Here is an 18,065-nt window from a genome sequence, read left to right as displayed (position 1 = left end):
CAAATCAAAATGGTCTTCAGTGAAACTGAAAAAAAATTCATATTAGATTTTGTAACGTCCTCTTTCTCCTCCTCCCCCTTCACATTTTTAATCATGCAAAAGTTGAGGGACTCTATAAATAGTTTAGGCCCAAATTTTAAGCGTTGAATTCATATTTTATTTGTTGGGAAAATGCAGCCACTGGTAATAGAAGGGCATGAATCCCATTATCCAGAGCTGCTGTTTGAATGTTATCTATAGGAACTCATCAAGTTTCATGGGAGGAGCAGGAATCGATCATGTCAAGGATCTTTTACAGAAAGATACACTTAATAATATAACAAATGAATAAAAGTGATCTTCAGGAAGTTAGATACCCCTTGATAATATCCTTTCTAAGGGTCTCCCTATTGATCAAAATAAAGCACATTACCAACCAAAATTAAGACTAATTGTTGTAGCCATTGCAAGAGTGTCATCACCAGGGCTTCTCTGCACAGTTCACACCCCATCCTTACCTGCAGTTGGGTGGTGCTCCCCCAGCCACTGGCTGCCACCTCTTCCCCCACATCTAGCAAGCCAATTGTTTAAAATTAATTTAAAACAGAACGTTCCCTGTTTGATATCATGCACTGTCAGGAGAAAAACAAGATTTCAATGGAAGCAGATCACATATGCAACTGCATGTGGTAAAGAAAAATATTGTACATCTACAGACCTTTGAGCAAATGGTGCCATTTTAGCTACATATTTCAATGGAAAGCAACAGCATCCAAATTGCTAAGTGAAAGAATCATTTATTGACAGAGATGTCAGTTTATGTAATTTTAATTCACATAAATTGTGAAAGGAGGGCTAATCAGAAGTGACTGCCAGAGTATTTTAAAATTTTAACAAACTTACATTTTTTGGCTGAACAGTTCTACTTTAAGGAAGAAAAGATTGCATAGGTTCTACATGTGTGCACAAAAAAAGGTAGATCTGAAATACATTGAGAGTCACATTACATTTAAAAGTGTACACCAGCTACCCAAAAATTATTCACTTGCAGGTGCAAGACAGACATTAGAATAACCTACAGAATAAGGCTGGTTACTGCTTAATAGTAGAATATACATAGAATATATATTTTATTAATCAGAAAAAATAAAGTGAAGACACTTCTTGAATTTATTTTTGAAATCTATTTTTGATTCAGATATTTCAAACATGAGCACTGTGCTTGCCTCACAGGATTTATTCTGGAAAACTGACAGTGGAAACAGCATTGGGGGTTCTTCACAGCATTAAAAAACAAAAATTTTATTGGAGCATAAATGGAATGGTCTCGCTATGCGGTAACAAATAACCATGCAGAGAAGAAACCCTTAATAAATTTGAAGTCCAAAATTAGTTAAAATTCACCTTAAAATAAGAGCTACACATCTTTGTAGCATTGATAGTCATACTGTGAAAGCTAAGGAAAGGTCCAGTCCTGCACTGCTGACAAACGTTTGAGGTCTCTAATTCCTCTTTGTCATCAATGCATGGCCAAGTTCTTTGGTGTTTGAAAATTAAAGCTACAGTTTTGAGGGCATACTCCAATTATGATCTGTTTAATTCTGCATTTTAGACTGTTCTTCATAATGTAATCTACATTATAGCTTGTTAATGTTTCCAGATACTTACCGGACTAACCTCTTTAAAACAAGAGTGGCTCCAAGCAATATAAATGAGTTCCTGCAGACCACAAAGTATATGAATTCTCCTGAAGTTACCTATAAGTTCATCTCTTATCACAGGGGCATCATTTTAACATAATAATTACAGAAAAGCAACCACTATACCTAAAAATAAAGCTTTCCTTACAAACAATATTTCTGTACATTAAAACATCCTGTACAGTCTACATTTCTTTAAAATAGGTTTTTAAATATTTAAGAAAACCCCTAGATTTTTATGTGCAGAGAAAAGTATGTACAGGCAGATACAACGTGGCTTTAAGAGATGAAGGAAACTACAAGCTATTTAATAGAGATCTGAAGTTCATTAAGTTGAAAGATCTATTGAAGGTCAATTCCAAGTTAACAATGAATGGTGCATTCAATTACATATACACCTGAGTATAACTTTCTGACTTATCCAAGTAACCTTAATAATCTACCAAAATAACTAACATAAAATGCAGACACAAGTGAACAGATGAGCAATGCTTCAACCTAAATATATTTGTCTCGTATCTACAAGCAACTATATTAAGAAAGCAGACAAAAGGCACAAAATTAGCCAGTACTACTGAACGTTAGGCATTCATGCTACTGTTCATTAAAAATATACTGGTGTTTATAAGGGTCATTGTAGAATTAAATTAAGCACTGAGCAGAAGTCAGTTTACTACATTTTTGTCCATTACTGTACTTTCTCTTGAAAATTGACACATCTCACTTTAACTGAAATGCAGCTAAGCGTTAATACACTGTATATTCTTAGAAGTTCACTTTCTTTATCTCTCAATGGTTTACTTACAAAGTAAAATCAAGCTATAGATTTTTACATTACAAAACAAATCACTGCCCCTAGTATTTTTTAATTTACTAAAGCCCTTATTTCACCATGAAGTAGTAAGTTAGCAAATAATGTCTGGTGTAAAAGAAGCATTTTCTGAGAAAATGTCACAAAGCCATCAGCTGGGCCTAAAAAAAAAAGAGAAGAACCAAAAATACAGGACTGTTCAAAGCTACAACACAAGACTGATGGGCTGTAAAGCAAGTTCACCCAATGACGCTGGCATTCCCTAGCATAGTGGTGTTTCACAGAGATCCCCTTTCCCACAGTCAAGGGGCTGACAAATGGCCTTGCAAAATATTAAGCATCTCTTTGGAATACAAACAGAAAAAAAGAACAATGGATTAGTACAAACAAGGTTCTTGCAATGGTATTGCTACTTTTTATAAGATGGCAATAAATGCATGCTTGTAAGTGAGTCACAAGGACAGAAAACATGCTCTTAAACCAATAGCCCAAATGTATTTTTGCTTAGGTCACTTGAAGTGAGCCATTTAACCACCTTTAGACTATGAATGACTGCCAATGACAAGTCACATTTTATAAGTGCAAAACGTTTTTGGCAAAGTGAAAAATATAAAACCTCAAACTGTACTAATAAAAAAGTATTCTTAATTGCCAACATAGGGCCTGATCCCACAAGCAGACAACACACTGAACTCTCATTGACTTCAACTGAAGTTTTGTGCACATAATGTTTAAAGGATCAGGACCTTAATCACTGTTAGTGTGTGTATAACATGTTTACATATACATATCAATCAATACAGTAGGTGTATATATGTATATATACACACAAAATGGCTATTGAATAAACTTGAGCTTGTAGCTGCTTTGAAATTCATCAATCAAGCTTCTTATTTATATCTCGTTGTAACAAAACTATTCAATGACACCTGAAGGTTATATACTGCATCGTTTTAATGCCTCTAAGATGGGTTTGTTATGAGACAACAGTGCGCTCTCTCTTGTCAATAGGACTTCCAGAGGGGATTGAAGTATATCCAACCATCACCCTGTAAGAAAATTAGGGAGATTTTACAAATGAACCTTTCACTGTTTAAAAAGATATACACCACACTACTAAAATAGAAGCTAAAGAAATACTGTCAAGATATGGCTGTCTGAAAACTTTGTACCTACTACAATTACAAACAACATGTAAGACTGCTAAAACTAAATGATATTAGTGAAAGCCTTTTTCACTTTATTTTGTACAACAGATAGCACTCACTGCGTGTGTAGAGTGAGTTTCACCTGTGTTGAAAAAGTCCTTATAACTATCAGTAGGGGAAGATGATAAAATCTTAAAAATTACTTGACAAGAATGTTTTAGAAAAATTCTAAGTCGTGCTAGCTAAACGGTGCTCTTATCAAAAACTGGAATTTTTTTTTAGTTTTTCTATTTTTGAAAACAAGCATTTTCTTTGCATTTTATCATATTCTGCATCTCCAAAAGGAAGAGAATATTTTTACCTCATTTCCATTCCATAAAAAGAATCAATCAACCCAGGAGTATTACTAGACATGGTTCAAAAATAACTTGCTCAAACTTCCACAAAAATCCTAAAAGGCCCTGAATATATTAGATCATAGTCTACCCTCAATCTGCAGAACAACTTCCACCATTGTTAATGGGGGCTGTAAATGGGAACTATAAGAATAAGGGTTAACATTTAGTCTATAGTGTAAAATATTTCAATACACAATTGTTTGTAATACGCTAGAGATCGGGATTTCATTATACATTCCCTTCCTAACACTTAAAGCCTGTGGATCCGACTAGTTAAAAAACCACTGAAGTAGTTTAGATGCATATTTTAAATGCTGTAAACAAAACCAGTAAAAACGTCAGTAACAGATAAGATGAAAGAAAACAGATCAACTAATATTTTCGTCCACTTCTTTAAAAAAGGTGAACATTTCTTTGCAATTGTGGAAACCCAAACAGCGAGCTTGACCAAGAACATCAGAACCAGAAAATGAAAGTGACCAATCTAGTTTCATCATCCAAGATGAATAGCATAAACATACGTAATTGTAAAAAATATTTACATTTAATAAACTTTAAATGGTATTAGTAACAGGGATTTTCTTCTCAATTGCCTGATTTTTGTCCTCCAGTTTCCTTTTTAAAGTAACTGGAGCATCCAGACACTGCTGCTGATAGGGACAGTGAAATCCTAACACCCAGATATAAAGGGCTTAACTGTTAACTCTTTCTTACTGTCCCCATCATGCAATGTACATGAATAATCCCATTGTGTCCAATGGTACTACTCACATAAGAATGTAAAAATGGCCATACTAGTCAAACCAAAAGTCCATCTAGCCCAATATCCTGTCTTCCGACAGTGGCTGGTACCAGATACTTCAGAGGGAATGAACAGAACAGGGCAATTATCGAGTGATTCATCCCTTATCCTCCAGTCCCATCTTCTGGAAGACAGAGGTTTAGGAAAACACAGATCATGTCGTTCCATCCCTTGACTAATAACTAGTACATCTTGACTAAAAGCTACTGATGGACCTATCCTCCATTCATTTATCTAATTTTTTTAAATCCAGTTGTACTTTTGACCTTCAGAACATCCCCTGGCAATGAGTTCCACAAGTTGCCTGTGCATTGTGTGAAGAAGTACTTCATTATGTTTCTTTTAAACCTGCTGTCCATTAATTTCATTCAGTGACCCCTGGTTCTTGTGTTATGTGAAGGAGTAAAGAACACTTCTTTATCCACTTTCACCACACCATTCTTGATTTTACAGACCTCTATCATATCCCCTTTTAGTTGTCTCTTTGCTAAACTGAACAGTCTTTTTAATCTCTCTTCAAATGGAAGCTAATCCATACCCCTAATAATTTTTGTTGCAGTTCTCTATACTTTTTCCAATTCTACATGATCTTTTCTGAGATGGAGAGACCAGTCACCCAGCTTTGTGAGATCCCTCTGTAATTCTTCGCAATCATCTTTGGACTTAACTATCTTGAGTAATTTTATCTTGAGTAATTTTGTATCATCTGCAAACTTTGCCACCTCACCGTTTACCCCGTTTTCCAGATCATTTATGAAGATGCTGAACAGCATTGGTCCCAGTACAGATCCTTGGGGGACCCCACAATTTACCTCTCTCTACTATGAAAACTGACCATTTATTCCTATCCTTTGTTTCCTATCTTTTAACCAGTTACTGATCCATGAGAGGACCTTCCCTCTTATCCCATGATTGCTTACTTTGCTTAAGAGCCTTTGGAGAGAGATCACTGGACCACCCTTGTCCACATCTTTTTGACATCCACAAAGAATTCCAATAGATTGCTGAGGCATGATTTCCTTTTACAAAAGCCCTGCTGACTCTTCCCCAACTTATTATGTTAATGTATGTAACAGATCATTCTGTTCTTTACTATAATTTCAACTAATTTGTCTGGTACTGAAGTTAGGCTTACTGGCCTGTTATTGCCAGAATCACCTCTAGAGCCTTTTTTAAAAATCAGCTTTCCAAATTAACTATCCGCCAATCATCTGGTACAGAGGCTTATTTAAGTGATAGGTTACATATCACTGTTAGTAATTGTGCAATTTCATATTTGAGTTCCTTCAGAACTCTTGGGTGAATATCATCTGGTCCTTGTGACTTATTACTGTTTAATCAATTTGTTCCAAACCTCCTCTACTGACACCTCAATATGGGGCAGCTCCACAGATTTGTCACCTAAAAAGAATGGCTGAGGTGTGAGAATCTCCCCCCACCCTACATCCTCTGCAGTGAAAACCAATGCAAAGAATTCATTTAGCTTCTCCACAATGACCTTATCTTCCTTGAGTTCTCCTTTAGCACTTCAATCGTCCAGTGGCCCTACTGATTGTTTGGGAGGCTTCCTACTTCTGATGTACTTTAAAAAATGTTGCTGTTAGTTTGTATGACTTTTATTAGTTGCTCTTCAAATTCTTTTTTGACCTACTTAATTATACTCTTATACTTGACTTGCCAGAGTTGATGTTCCTGTCTATTTTTCTCAGTAGGCTATGACCTCCAATTTTTAAAGGATGTCTTTTTGTCTCAAAACTGCCTCTTTCACTCTGTTTAAAAATGGTGGCTAATTTTGTACCATATTTTTTGGTCCTCTTATTAGTTTTTTTCTTTATTTGGGGGACAGAGTCATCCATCTGCTGTCCAGACTAGGAATCCCAAGAAGTGTGCTGCTTGCCTAGAGCTAGAATTGCCACTGAGACTCATCAAGGCCTCGGACCGCTATCCCTTCCTACTTAACTACATGGGCATCAACGATACTGCCTAGAATGACCTTGAGTGGATCCCTACAGACTACATGGCTTTGGGAAGAAGGATAAAAGAGTTTGGGGCACAAGAGGTGTTCTCATCCATCTTCCCTGTTGCAGGAAAATGCCCGGGTAGAGACCGAACAGCATCACGGAAGTAAATGTGTGGCTACACAGGTGGTGTTGGCGAGAGGGCTTTGGCTTCTCTGACAGCGAGCTGATGTTCCAGGAAGGAGGATTACTGTGCTGGGCTGGCTCCATCATCAACTACTGGGAAGAGCATCTCTGGACATCATCTGGCTAACCTGAGCTTTAAACTAGGTCCTATGGGGGATGGTGACAAAAATCCCGCCAATGCGCATCTAGGCTCAAGTAACAAAGGCAAGGGGAAGGGGCTAATTTCTGGAGAAGGGTCTAGAAACCACAACTGCATTAAAAAGGCAAAAAGAAAAGCAACAGGGAAGTATGCAAAATATCTTCAATGTCTGTATACAAATGCAAGGAGAACGGGGAACAAGCAGGATGAACTGGAAGTCATGGTATGTGAAGAAAATTATGACTTAATTGCCATCACAGAGACTTGTGGGACAAGCATTAAGGGATATAGCTTGTTCCAAAAGAATAGGTCTGGAGGAAAGGAGGAGGTGTTGCACTGTATGTCAAAAATGTATATGCTTACTCTGAGATCCAAAGGGAAGTGAGCAACAGACCTACTGAGTGTCTCTGGGTGAAGATAACAAGGGAAAAGAACAGTAATGATTTTATGGTGGTGGTCTATTATAGGCCAACAAATCAGGAAGAGGAAATGGATAAGTCATTCTACAAGCAGGTAACAAGATTAGCTAACACATATGAGCTAGTATTAATGAGGGATTTTAAATTCCGTGATATCTGTTCAAAGACTACTGCAGCAAAACGTAATATATCCTGCAAATTCTTAGTGTGTGTAGGGGACAGCTTTCTGAATCAGAAAGCTGAGGAAACTACTAGATGGTCATCCATTTTGGATCTGGTTTTGACCAACTAGGATGAATTAATTGTGAACATAAAGATGATCAGGAACTTGGGAGGAAGTGGTCATGATTTGATAGAATTCAAAATCCTGTGGAAAGGAGGACATGAGAACAGCAAAACAAGGACAAAGGACTTCAGAAAGGCAGATTACAACTGACTCAGAATAATAGTAGGCAAAGTCTCACAGAAAGACCAATTAGGAAGAAGAGTCGTTGAAGGAGGCTGGCAGTTCTTAAAAGATGTAATACTAGAGGCTCAACATCAACCTATCCCAACACAGAGGAAAGATCAGAAGAGCCACCGGAGGCCAATGTGGCTGCACAAGAAGCTTTTTAGCTACCTAAAAAGCAAAAGGGATACATACAGCAAATGGAAGGAGGGGCATGTCACTAAGGAAGTATACATGGGAAAAGCGTGAGCGTGTAGGGACAAAATTAGGATAGTCAAGGCAAAGAAGGAGTTACAGCTGGCAAAAATGTTAGTGACAACAGGAAAGGTTCTTCAGATATGTCAGACAAAACAGAAAGATCAAGGACAGTGTAGGTCTGCTGCTCACTGGAGAAGATGTGCTGGTAATGGAAGATGATAGGAAGGCAGAGCTGCTCAATGCCTACTTTGATTCAATCTTCTCACAAAAAACAACATATGACCAGAAGAAGAATAAAGTTACCATCGACAATAAAGGGGAAGGGATGCAGATCGGCATAAGTAAATAACAAGTCAGATCTTTTGACCAACTTGAATGAATTCAAATCAGCAGGGCCAGATGCTATTCACCCCAAGTTGCTGAAGAAATCTCTGAGCCACTGGCAAGAATATTTACAAACTCATATGTGATAGGAGAGGTCCCGGAAGACGGGAGAAGGGCTAACGTAGTGCCCATCTTTAAAAAGGGGGGAAAGGAGGAGATGAGGTACTATAGACCCGTCAACCTGACTTCGATACCTGGGAAGCTACTAGAGCAATGTATAAAATATTCAATTTGCGAATACCTGGTGGATGAAGGGGTGATCGCTAGCAGCCAGCACAGATTTACCAAGAAGAAATCATGCCAGACCAGTTTGATTTCCTTCTTTGACAGGGTAACTAATTCGGCGGATAAGTGAAATGTGGTGGATTTCAGCAAGGCTTCCGACACAGTCCCACATCATATTCTGATAAGTAAGCTGGAGAAATGTGAACGTGACAGAACTACCATTAAGTGGATACAGAATTGGTTAAACCACCACAAACAAAGAGTAACTATTAATGGAATGATGTCAGATTGGAGGGAGGCCTCAAGTGGGGTCTAACTGATCGCCATATTTGGGGTCAGGAAGGAATTTTCCCCTGGGTCAGATTGACAGAGAGCCTGGGTTTTTTTTGCCCTCCTCTGCAGCATGAGTTACTTGCAGGTTTAAACTAGGGTAAATGGCAGATTCTCTGTAACTTGAAGTCATGATTTGAAGACTTCGGTAATTCAGCCAGCTAGTAGGGGTCTATCACAGGAGTGGGTGGGTGAGGTTCTGTGGCCTGTAATGTGCTAGAGGTCAAACTAGATAATCACGATAGTCCCTTCTGACCTTAAAGTCTATGAGCCATTGCTTAGCATCAAGCTATTTGCTTTAAATGGCCAAAAATATGAATTTAGATGTCTAATCATAGAGGCCAAATTTATAAAAATTCAGGCATAAATACATTTAACCAAAGGCAGGCAAAAGACTGCTTAAAAAGGAGAACAAGGTTTACAAAATCTAAAATAAATGTCTGATGATTGTTTTTTTAGGAGTCAAAGTTTGGAAAGATCAGAGAGATTTAGTCACAGTCACAATGGTACATACCAAAAGCTGATTTTAATTGTTTGCGCGCACACACTCCTCACTGTACTCTGGAACTCCACTACATTCCTATCTTAAAGCAACAAAGAAATGCTTTGGTGTGATTCACATTACCTCGTTGGTAAAATATTTTGGTTTCCAGGGTGCATTAATAGCCACACGTTGCCTCTCCTCTGCTCGCTGCCTCTCCTCAAGACGGTGTTTGTGCTCCGTTGCTGTATCGATATTTCCTTCTTTCAGGGAGTTGGTGACATGTTGCCAAAGATGCCTGAGTGATTGATCACAGATAAACACAGACAACATGGAATGAGAACTCCTCAGCAACAGTAAAGTACCTTGTAAAGAGGAATATACAATTGCAGGATAAACTTGCCAGTTCTTTTTCACATAATGATGGTGTGTTCATTATCTGGCACTCTACTTGTACCATCTCAAACAGACTTCGAACTATCACTTTTTTAATCCTTTTCATTGTATTTTAAAACATACTGTTAACTACTTTTACTGCAGTCATGGCTTAACATGTCTATTGTTTATAATATTTTAAAGCTCAAAAATACATGTATTTTCCCCCTATTTAGCAAGTGTGAATTCTCTCACCCCATTGTATTAAACTATGGACCTGATTTTCAAATGTGTTCAGCACTCAATATCTGGCTACTTCATTTAGGTGCCTGAAGGGGAGCTGTTGGGTGCTCAGCTCTTGAAACCTTGGCCCTACATCTTCAAATCAACATGGCAATTTTTGATAACTGCTTTGTGTCCAGACCTGTGTGTAGCTCATTAATTAAAATATCGTGCAGTGTTTGACCTGTGCACTAGTTAGCAGAGGAAGCACACCACAGTCCTTTTTGCATCTGTTACTTTAAAAAGCTTCTACTTCTGAACTACAAAGTAGTATATTAAAAGAACTTTGGAAGATAAAATGTCAAGGACAGTCCCTACCAGGTTACAATAATGTTCAGTTTAGAACCAAATTTGGTCCTTATTTGTTTGACAGTGTGCATACGAATGAAGTGTGTGTCTGGCCAGCACAGAACCCCAATTTAGAGTGCAAGTAGTAATGTTGTGCAACATGTAGAAAAATGGACCAAAAGCTGTCAGAACACTTAAGTTCCTCTGCTTCAGGGCATAACTTTTGTTATGTGTAATTTTCAGTGGTGTTTAAGTGAGCCATTATTTAAAACTGATTAAATTGTGAGTAATCAGACACCGACTGAGTATTTACAGTCCATCTGCTAGTGTCAAAAATAAAACAGATACACAATGGAACTTCTGGCTTCCTCAGTCACACTTTTTTTTCTGGTTAGAAGACAGCAAAAAAAAACAACGTATTTATGAGAGAGGGAGCATGTTTATTAGCTAGAACATTTCATCTGACCAAGTACACCCATTTGTAAAATGGATAGAATGTATTCATTCATTACAAGGTAAAGCTTCATTCATTCAGTCATGCTCTTTAAGATTCTCTCAAATGGCAACTAACAGGTGCAACATTATGATTCAATAAAGTATTGATCTTCTAGTGACAAATACATAAATGAATATTTACAGTAAAATTCTAACACAAGTTCTCTGATATAGTGTGTTAAAAAGTCAGGTAAAAGGTGTAGATGCATGACAATTTTTTAAAGTATTTTTAAGTTGCGTACAGCCAATAATTCTAATATATAGCTGTGAGAAATAGAGATGAAATTGAATATGCAGAAATGACAATTCAGCAACTCACAACGAAGCAGACATAGAAACTGTATTGATTACGTTTCATTTTTAAACTTTACGAAATCCGCACGACCATTTTTTCATCTAATAACTAAATAGCAGTTATATTGCAGTTTATGTATCAAATGTTGTTCTGAAAAATCTGTGTATGCAGCTTTCACTACTCACTGCCTATGAGAATTTACACTACCCAAAACAAGAGCTTGACTGGATCACACATGAATATGCAATAGTTGCTTCCGTATTAAGTTTTTGTCCAAGCTTCATAAACAGAATTCTCTCATGCTCATAACCTCACCTTGATTCAAATGGACCTTGTTTTGCTATTGGTCTAATCTTTTTTCGGATAACGGGCAGTTTGGTGGTGTCAATCACTTTGGTTTCTCCATTGCTGTATGTAAACTCCAGTGTGCCATTCCATTCTCCTTGTGCCTTACACACGATGGTATTGGTGGGATTGTGTTTCACTTCTGCTGTAACCCTAATTCCAATATGACAAAAAAACAAAATAAAATATATAGTTTACCTTAGTGCCAGCATATTAAAAGGACTTTAATCCACTAAATTCAAACGGGAACAGGTGCAAACAAGGGCTACTAGGATGATCCGAGGAATGAAAAAACTACCTTATGAAAGGCAACTCAAAGAGTTTGACTTGTTTAGCCTAACCAAAAGAAGGCTGAGGGGAGATATGATTACTCTCTATAAATACATCAGAAGGAGAAATACCAGGCAGGAAGAAGAATTATTTAAGTTCAGTATCAATGTTAACACAAGAAAAAATGGATATAAACCGGCCATCAACAACTTTGGGCTTGAAATTAGGCAAAGGTTTCTAACCATTGGAGGAGTTACGTTCTCGAACAGCCTTTCAAGGGGAGCAGTGGGAACAAAAAAATTCTAACTAGCTTCAAGACTGAGTTTGATAAGTTTATGGAAGGGATAGTATGATAAGACTGCCTACAATGGCATGTAGCTGATCTGTGACTGCTAGCAGCAAATATCTCCAATGGCCGGTGATGGGACACTAGATGGGGAGGGCTCTGAGTTACTACAGAGAATTCTTTCCCCACATATCTGGCTGGTGAGTCTTGCCCACATGCTCAGGGTCTAACTGATCACCATATGTGGAGTCAGGAAGGAATTTTCCCCTGGGTCAGATTAGTGTGTGTGTGTGGGGGGGGGTTTGCCTTCCTCTGCAGCACAGATTACTGGCAGGTTTAAACTAGTGCAAATGCTGAATTCTCTGTAACCTGAAGTCTTTAAACCATGATTTGAGGACTTCTGTAATAGACCCCTAACCTCTGGCTAAGTTACTGGAGTGGGTGGGTAAGGTTGTGGGGCCAGCAATGTGCAGGAGATCGGAGTAGATGATCATGATGGTCCCTTCCGACTTGAAAGTCTATGACTCTGAGTGTCCAAGCAATTTTAAAAATCAACTGAAAACAGATATCATAGAATCATAGAATATCAGGGTTGGAAGGGACCTCAGAAGGTCATCTAGTCCAACCCCCTGCTCGAAGCAGGACCAATTCCCAGTTAAATCATCCCAGCCAGGGCTTTGTCAAGCCTGACCTTAAAAACCTCTAAGGAAGGAGATTCTACCACCTCCCTAGGTAACGCATTCCAGTGTTTCACCACCCTCTTAGTGAAAAAGTTTTTCCTAATATCCAATCTAAACCTCCCCCACTGCAACTTGAGACCATTACTCCTCGTTCTGTCATCTGCTACCATTGAGAACAGTCAACAGATATGTTTAAAGTAAAAACAGAAATCTGGTTTGGTTTTGTCAAAGAGAGCAAGTGCAGACTGTGTGTGGTATATCTGTGCTGACATATTCCAGCCATAGATCTTCTAGCATATTTTCCTCTCTTTCCCTGGCATAGCTGTGGCTTGAGTTAAAAATATGCCTCAGTCTGGGTTTTCAGTGCTAACTCAGAATTTGTTTGCTATAGTGGACTGGAGATACATTTAACATTGTGTTAAAAATACATCCAGATTTTAAAGCTCAAAATCTGATCCCCCAGAACCTTAACATTGTTACATACTGATGTGAAAGGTCCCAGATTCAAAGTATCTATATTTGTTTTTTCAAACCTACAAATCACATTTTAAACAATTTTCTTAAATGGAAAAGCATTTATGGGATAGGTGATTACCTCACATAAACCACCTTGGATGCTGCTGAACTGGTTTGAGAACCAGCAGAAGCAGCACACTCTGGAATGAGGTGCTGGCAGATACAGGAAGGTTTTGTTTTATTTTTTAAAACACATGATAAAACACTTTATAAATTCAATTTGGCTTTTTCATATTAATTACACACAAACACACCATACAATTTTACAGTAATAAATACAGAACACCGAAAAAGTTTTCAAGTACACTAACATACACTACAGAAGGAAGCAACCCGACAGACAGCAGTTTCAATACCTGTGAACTTTTCCTCCATAGAAAGGCTTGGTGTGGAATGTGACAGTAGCAGAATAGCCAGTCTTGGCACAGTTAATACAGACTTTACCACCAAGCTCCACCCACGGAATGGTAAGTATAGAACGTGCATAGGCACTAGGCAGTGTGAACACATATTCTTCCTCATGTTCCATTAAGTAAAGAACACCTAGGAGAAAAAGGTTGGAAAGTGAAATGATACTAATGTATTGATGAAAACATGCAGCCACTGGCCAATTATTACCAGCAAACGGTCATTCCCACAGTCAAAGTAATAGGAGACCCTCACCATGAAGTCAGAGTGCCTCTACCAGTAAACCTCCCTCAGAAGAAATCTACTCAAACATAAAAAGGCATGCCTTCAGTTCTGAATTTTAACCAAGTGATACTTCAAAATGATACAGGATAATTGCATTTGCTGATAACATAGGTTATCAATAAAACATAAGTACAAACTGGTAAGACCAAGAAAAAAAAAATCTCATAAGAACCAACTCAGTAAGTCTGCAATACTTTGTAGTTCTCTTTATCCCCATAAAAAAAAAAAGCCCTTTTGGGACAAAGAGCCCTAAGGAGAGTGGTCTGCGGAAGGAAGTCACCTAGAACTTTGCTCTCTCAATATAAGAGACTTTCTCCCATGCATTCTTTCTAGGCCCCGCATCCAGTAATAGAATGCACACTAGCCCACGTACAGAACACATTCACCCCTGCCACCACCTCCTGCCAGGCCTCTCAACTCCGCTCTCCCCTTTGATTTCATTCTTTTCTATATGGGGTCTTATGCTGTCCTCATCGCTGTAGTATTTGAATGCCTTCCATCAGAACATTGACATAACCAAACATCTGCCACATGTGGTTTATTCTCTCTCTCAACCTCTCCCCAAGAGAAGCCTGTGTGCAGTGTAGTTCCCTTCAGTTCTCCTTGGGATCCTACCTGGTGCCACCTGATCCCACCCTGCTGCACTAGTTTGCTCTACTCTTTGCTGCATGTGTGACTTGTCTGTGGCAGCCGGAGCAGCACTTTGAATCCATCTGGCCACAGCGAGAGCCAGCAGCAGCAGGGTGCAGGAATCTTCACAGCTAGCTAAGGAAGCTGGGTGCTGCTCCCTGCCAAGTCAGAGGATCTCTGCGTCTGAGGCTTGGTCCACACTACCCACCCCTCAGCGACGTAAGTATACCGACCTAGCACCCAGTATAGAGAGGGCGGGAGGGCTTCTCTCACCAATATAGATACCGCCTGTTGGTTGGGGGAGGAGGGGGAAAGAGTATCTACACTGACAGAAGAAATTCTCCCGGCAGCGTAGGTAGCGTCTTCATTAAGTGCTGCAGCTGTACCACTGCAGTACTGTTAGTGTAGACAAGCCCTGAACCTCTACCACCACTTTGAGAGGTTCTGTCCCATCATCACTGTGGGTGGGTTTTCAAAACAAAGGACATTTGTAAAGTACAGCAAATTGTGAACAATACAAATACATACTGCATACACTGCACATAAATTCTGCAATACCAAATAGCCTTGGTCCAATAAGAGATATTATTTCACCCACCTTGTCTCACCAAATACCCTTAGCAGTTCATCTTAGGAAAGGTCAGTCATCAAAAACAAAGTTAGTTTATCGACTTTGATTTTAATACTTCTTTTATTTTTCTTTTTAATAGCTTCCTAAGAGCCAAAATGGTGGCTTTGGAAAAAAAAAAAACAAAAAACAAAAAATCTTTGCAACAGAGATTTTAAAAAAATAACCCAGCACACCACTACATACTTAGAATTCAGAGGATCTCTGACCATCAAATAACAATTTTAATGCAAATTGGATGGAAAAACCTTTACAATATCTGTTTGTGGGATGGATAGCTCAGTGGTTTGAACATTGGCCTGCTAAACCCAGGGTTGTGAGTTCAATCCTTGAGGGGGCCATTTAGGGATCTGGGGCAAAAATTGGGGTTGCCCCTGCTTTGAGCAGGGGGTTGGACTAGATGAACTCCTGAGGTCCCTTCCAACCCTGAGATTCTATGAATTCTATGTTTAGCTATGGAACTGTATTAGTGTTAGCCATTTTCCTCACAGTATTGGGGAAAGTTCACAACATAAAATTAAATTAGTATTTTATTTTTGCAAATATAAAAATATATCATCAGTACAGGATATAAAGACAAACCTAAACGATTCAGATTAAAGGAAGGAGTTCTGCTATAGCATTATTTAAAATGTGGTACTCCAACCCATCAGACTAGGCAGAATAAGGAGTTTAGTCACCTCAACCCCGGAAGTGTTCCCTGAGGCATGTAAATGTCTCTAGCAAACCATCGTTGCTCTCTGGAGCTGCTCGTTACTTCTGTACGCTCAACCTGCCAATGATGAAACGGCCAACACCTCTATTCCCCTAAGCGAGTCTGACACAAATGACCTGGAAGATGTATGGAAGGTGGGACAATGCAACAGCACAAGCACAGCAGAGTGATGGAGGAAACTATTTTTAATCCATCGCATTGGATGGTCAAAAGTTTCCACTTTGCATGCTGTAGTCTCAGCACCACCATGAATAAATACTGACAGTATGGAAAGTAAGAATGAACGCACTTAACAAGCAAGCTGTGTGTGTAGTTTTTTTTTTTTTTTTTGGGGGGGGGGGGGGGATGGGGATGGTGGGCAAGCTTCATTGGGTGTGTCTACACAACAAAATAAAAATTGTGGCTGGTATGTGTCAGCTGGCTCGGGCTGTGGGGCTGCTTCATTGCTATGTAGACTTCAGGGCTTGGGCTGGACCCCAGGCTCTAGGACCCTGAAGGGTGGGAGGGTCCCAGAGCTCAGGCTCCAGCCTAAGCCTGGAAGTCTACACAGCAATAGAGCAGCCCGGCAGCCTGAGCCCCATTGTTTGCATGTGTGCAGGAACACCCCTTTCCAAAACGTTACAAAAAAAGCTGAGGTACATACTTTGCTTAGAACGACTCCAGGAAAGTTTACACGGGAAGAAACCACTACTACCACGCTGAAAATGTGCCATGTAATGGCAATTGACATTCCTGTACCTAAACAATTCAGATTAAAAGAAGGAGTTCTGCTATAGCATTATTTAAAATGTGGTACTCCAACGTGGCAATTGACATTCCTGTACCTCCTACTAGTGACAGCCTTATTGCTGAAGAATTACATGCCTAAGCTGCAGCATAAACACAAACCAACATATGACCAGTAAATCAGCATTAAAGCATTTCATTCTTAACCAAAAAAAAAAACCTTAAATTTTACAGACATATTATCATTTTAATTTTTAAATCATACTTAATGTATCTTCCATAATTTTCTTTGACTACTTGAAAACTCCAGGCTGGCTTCCCATTTTCATCAGATTCTGCTTAATTGGAGAAACTGTTTCAGGGTAAACCAATGAAAGGTATTTTATTAGCCAGAGCCTCATATACAACAGGTGATAGTGCCTCAGTTATTTTTTGTCCCTATAAGAGTCCAGGTCCTCAATGGTATTTAGGTGCCTAACTTCCATTGGAAACAGACACCTAAAAACCTTTGAAGGTCTGGGCCTTAGTGTCTCTCTCTCTCTCTCCCCCTCCCCCCCCCCCCCCCCCCCGCTTGTACAGGCAAGTGGCTTTATTTACAAACACTTTTTTTTGCCATTTAGGTTCGATCCCAACCCCACCAACTGGCAAAGATTATCACACTGTGTACAACAGTCGTGTAGAAGTCCTGTCCCAAAGTTTGACACTAATTAGTTATTGCACGGATGTACCTGAGCACTCTGTGGTGGCTACTTTAAAATAAAAAGATACTTTCACTGATGCATTTTGAAAGATATCTTTCTTTATCCCCTTTTCACACCACCCAAGAGATGGTTTTCAAATTACAAGGTTGCAAACAAATAAGGAAAAATACATGGTAGCTTAAATTTTGCTCTTACCTACTAATTTTTTTGGCATACATCCCTCGAAACACATACTGTATTAATGCAGAAGGAGAAGTGGTCTCAGCTCCCAATATAAGTGTACTTTCAGTAAGATGACCATCACTCAGAAATGCCCATTTTATAATTCCCTTACGCAATCATATGCATTTCACAGTTCATCCATTCTGCAAAGGGCCTCTCCCTATTTGGACTTTCAGTCTGCTGTGCTGAGCACAAGTACAGTCTTCTTCAGGATTATTAGCTTACAGTTCTGCTTCACGTCTATCCCCTGCATTGTAGACTAATTTCAGTCCTTAAAAATTTACACTAGCTATTTTTAGTACCACCCCATTG

The 18,065-nt window shown here is 38.9% G+C and overlaps 1 protein-coding gene across 3 annotated transcripts in view; it reads right to left on the bottom strand.

Moving 5' to 3' along the window:
• Nucleotides 1-756: 756 nt before the first annotated feature.
• OSBPL10 (oxysterol binding protein like 10) overlaps nucleotides 757-18,065 on the bottom strand; it is a 189,473-nt gene continuing 172,164 nt past the window's right edge. For all 3 annotated transcript variants that reach the window (XM_048838665.2, XM_075125718.1, XM_048838666.2), the window contains exons 9-12: nucleotides 13,795-13,981; nucleotides 11,657-11,839; nucleotides 9,751-9,904; nucleotides 757-3,539 (exon numbers count right to left, since the gene is read on the bottom strand). In XM_048838665.2, the coding sequence (XP_048694622.2) occupies nucleotides 3,495-3,539; nucleotides 9,751-9,904; nucleotides 11,657-11,839; nucleotides 13,795-13,981 (569 nt within the window). In that variant the 3' untranslated portion in view covers nucleotides 757-3,494. The remainder of the gene's footprint in view (nucleotides 3,540-9,750; nucleotides 9,905-11,656; nucleotides 11,840-13,794; nucleotides 13,982-18,065) is intronic.

This window comes from Caretta caretta, chromosome 2, assembly GCF_965140235.1.
Source record: "Caretta caretta isolate rCarCar2 chromosome 2, rCarCar1.hap1, whole genome shotgun sequence".
In the NCBI taxonomy this organism is placed as follows: domain Eukaryota; kingdom Metazoa; phylum Chordata; order Testudines; family Cheloniidae; genus Caretta; species Caretta caretta.
Note: the sequence above shows the minus strand (reverse complement) of the source record. Positions and strands in the feature narration are given on the sequence as shown.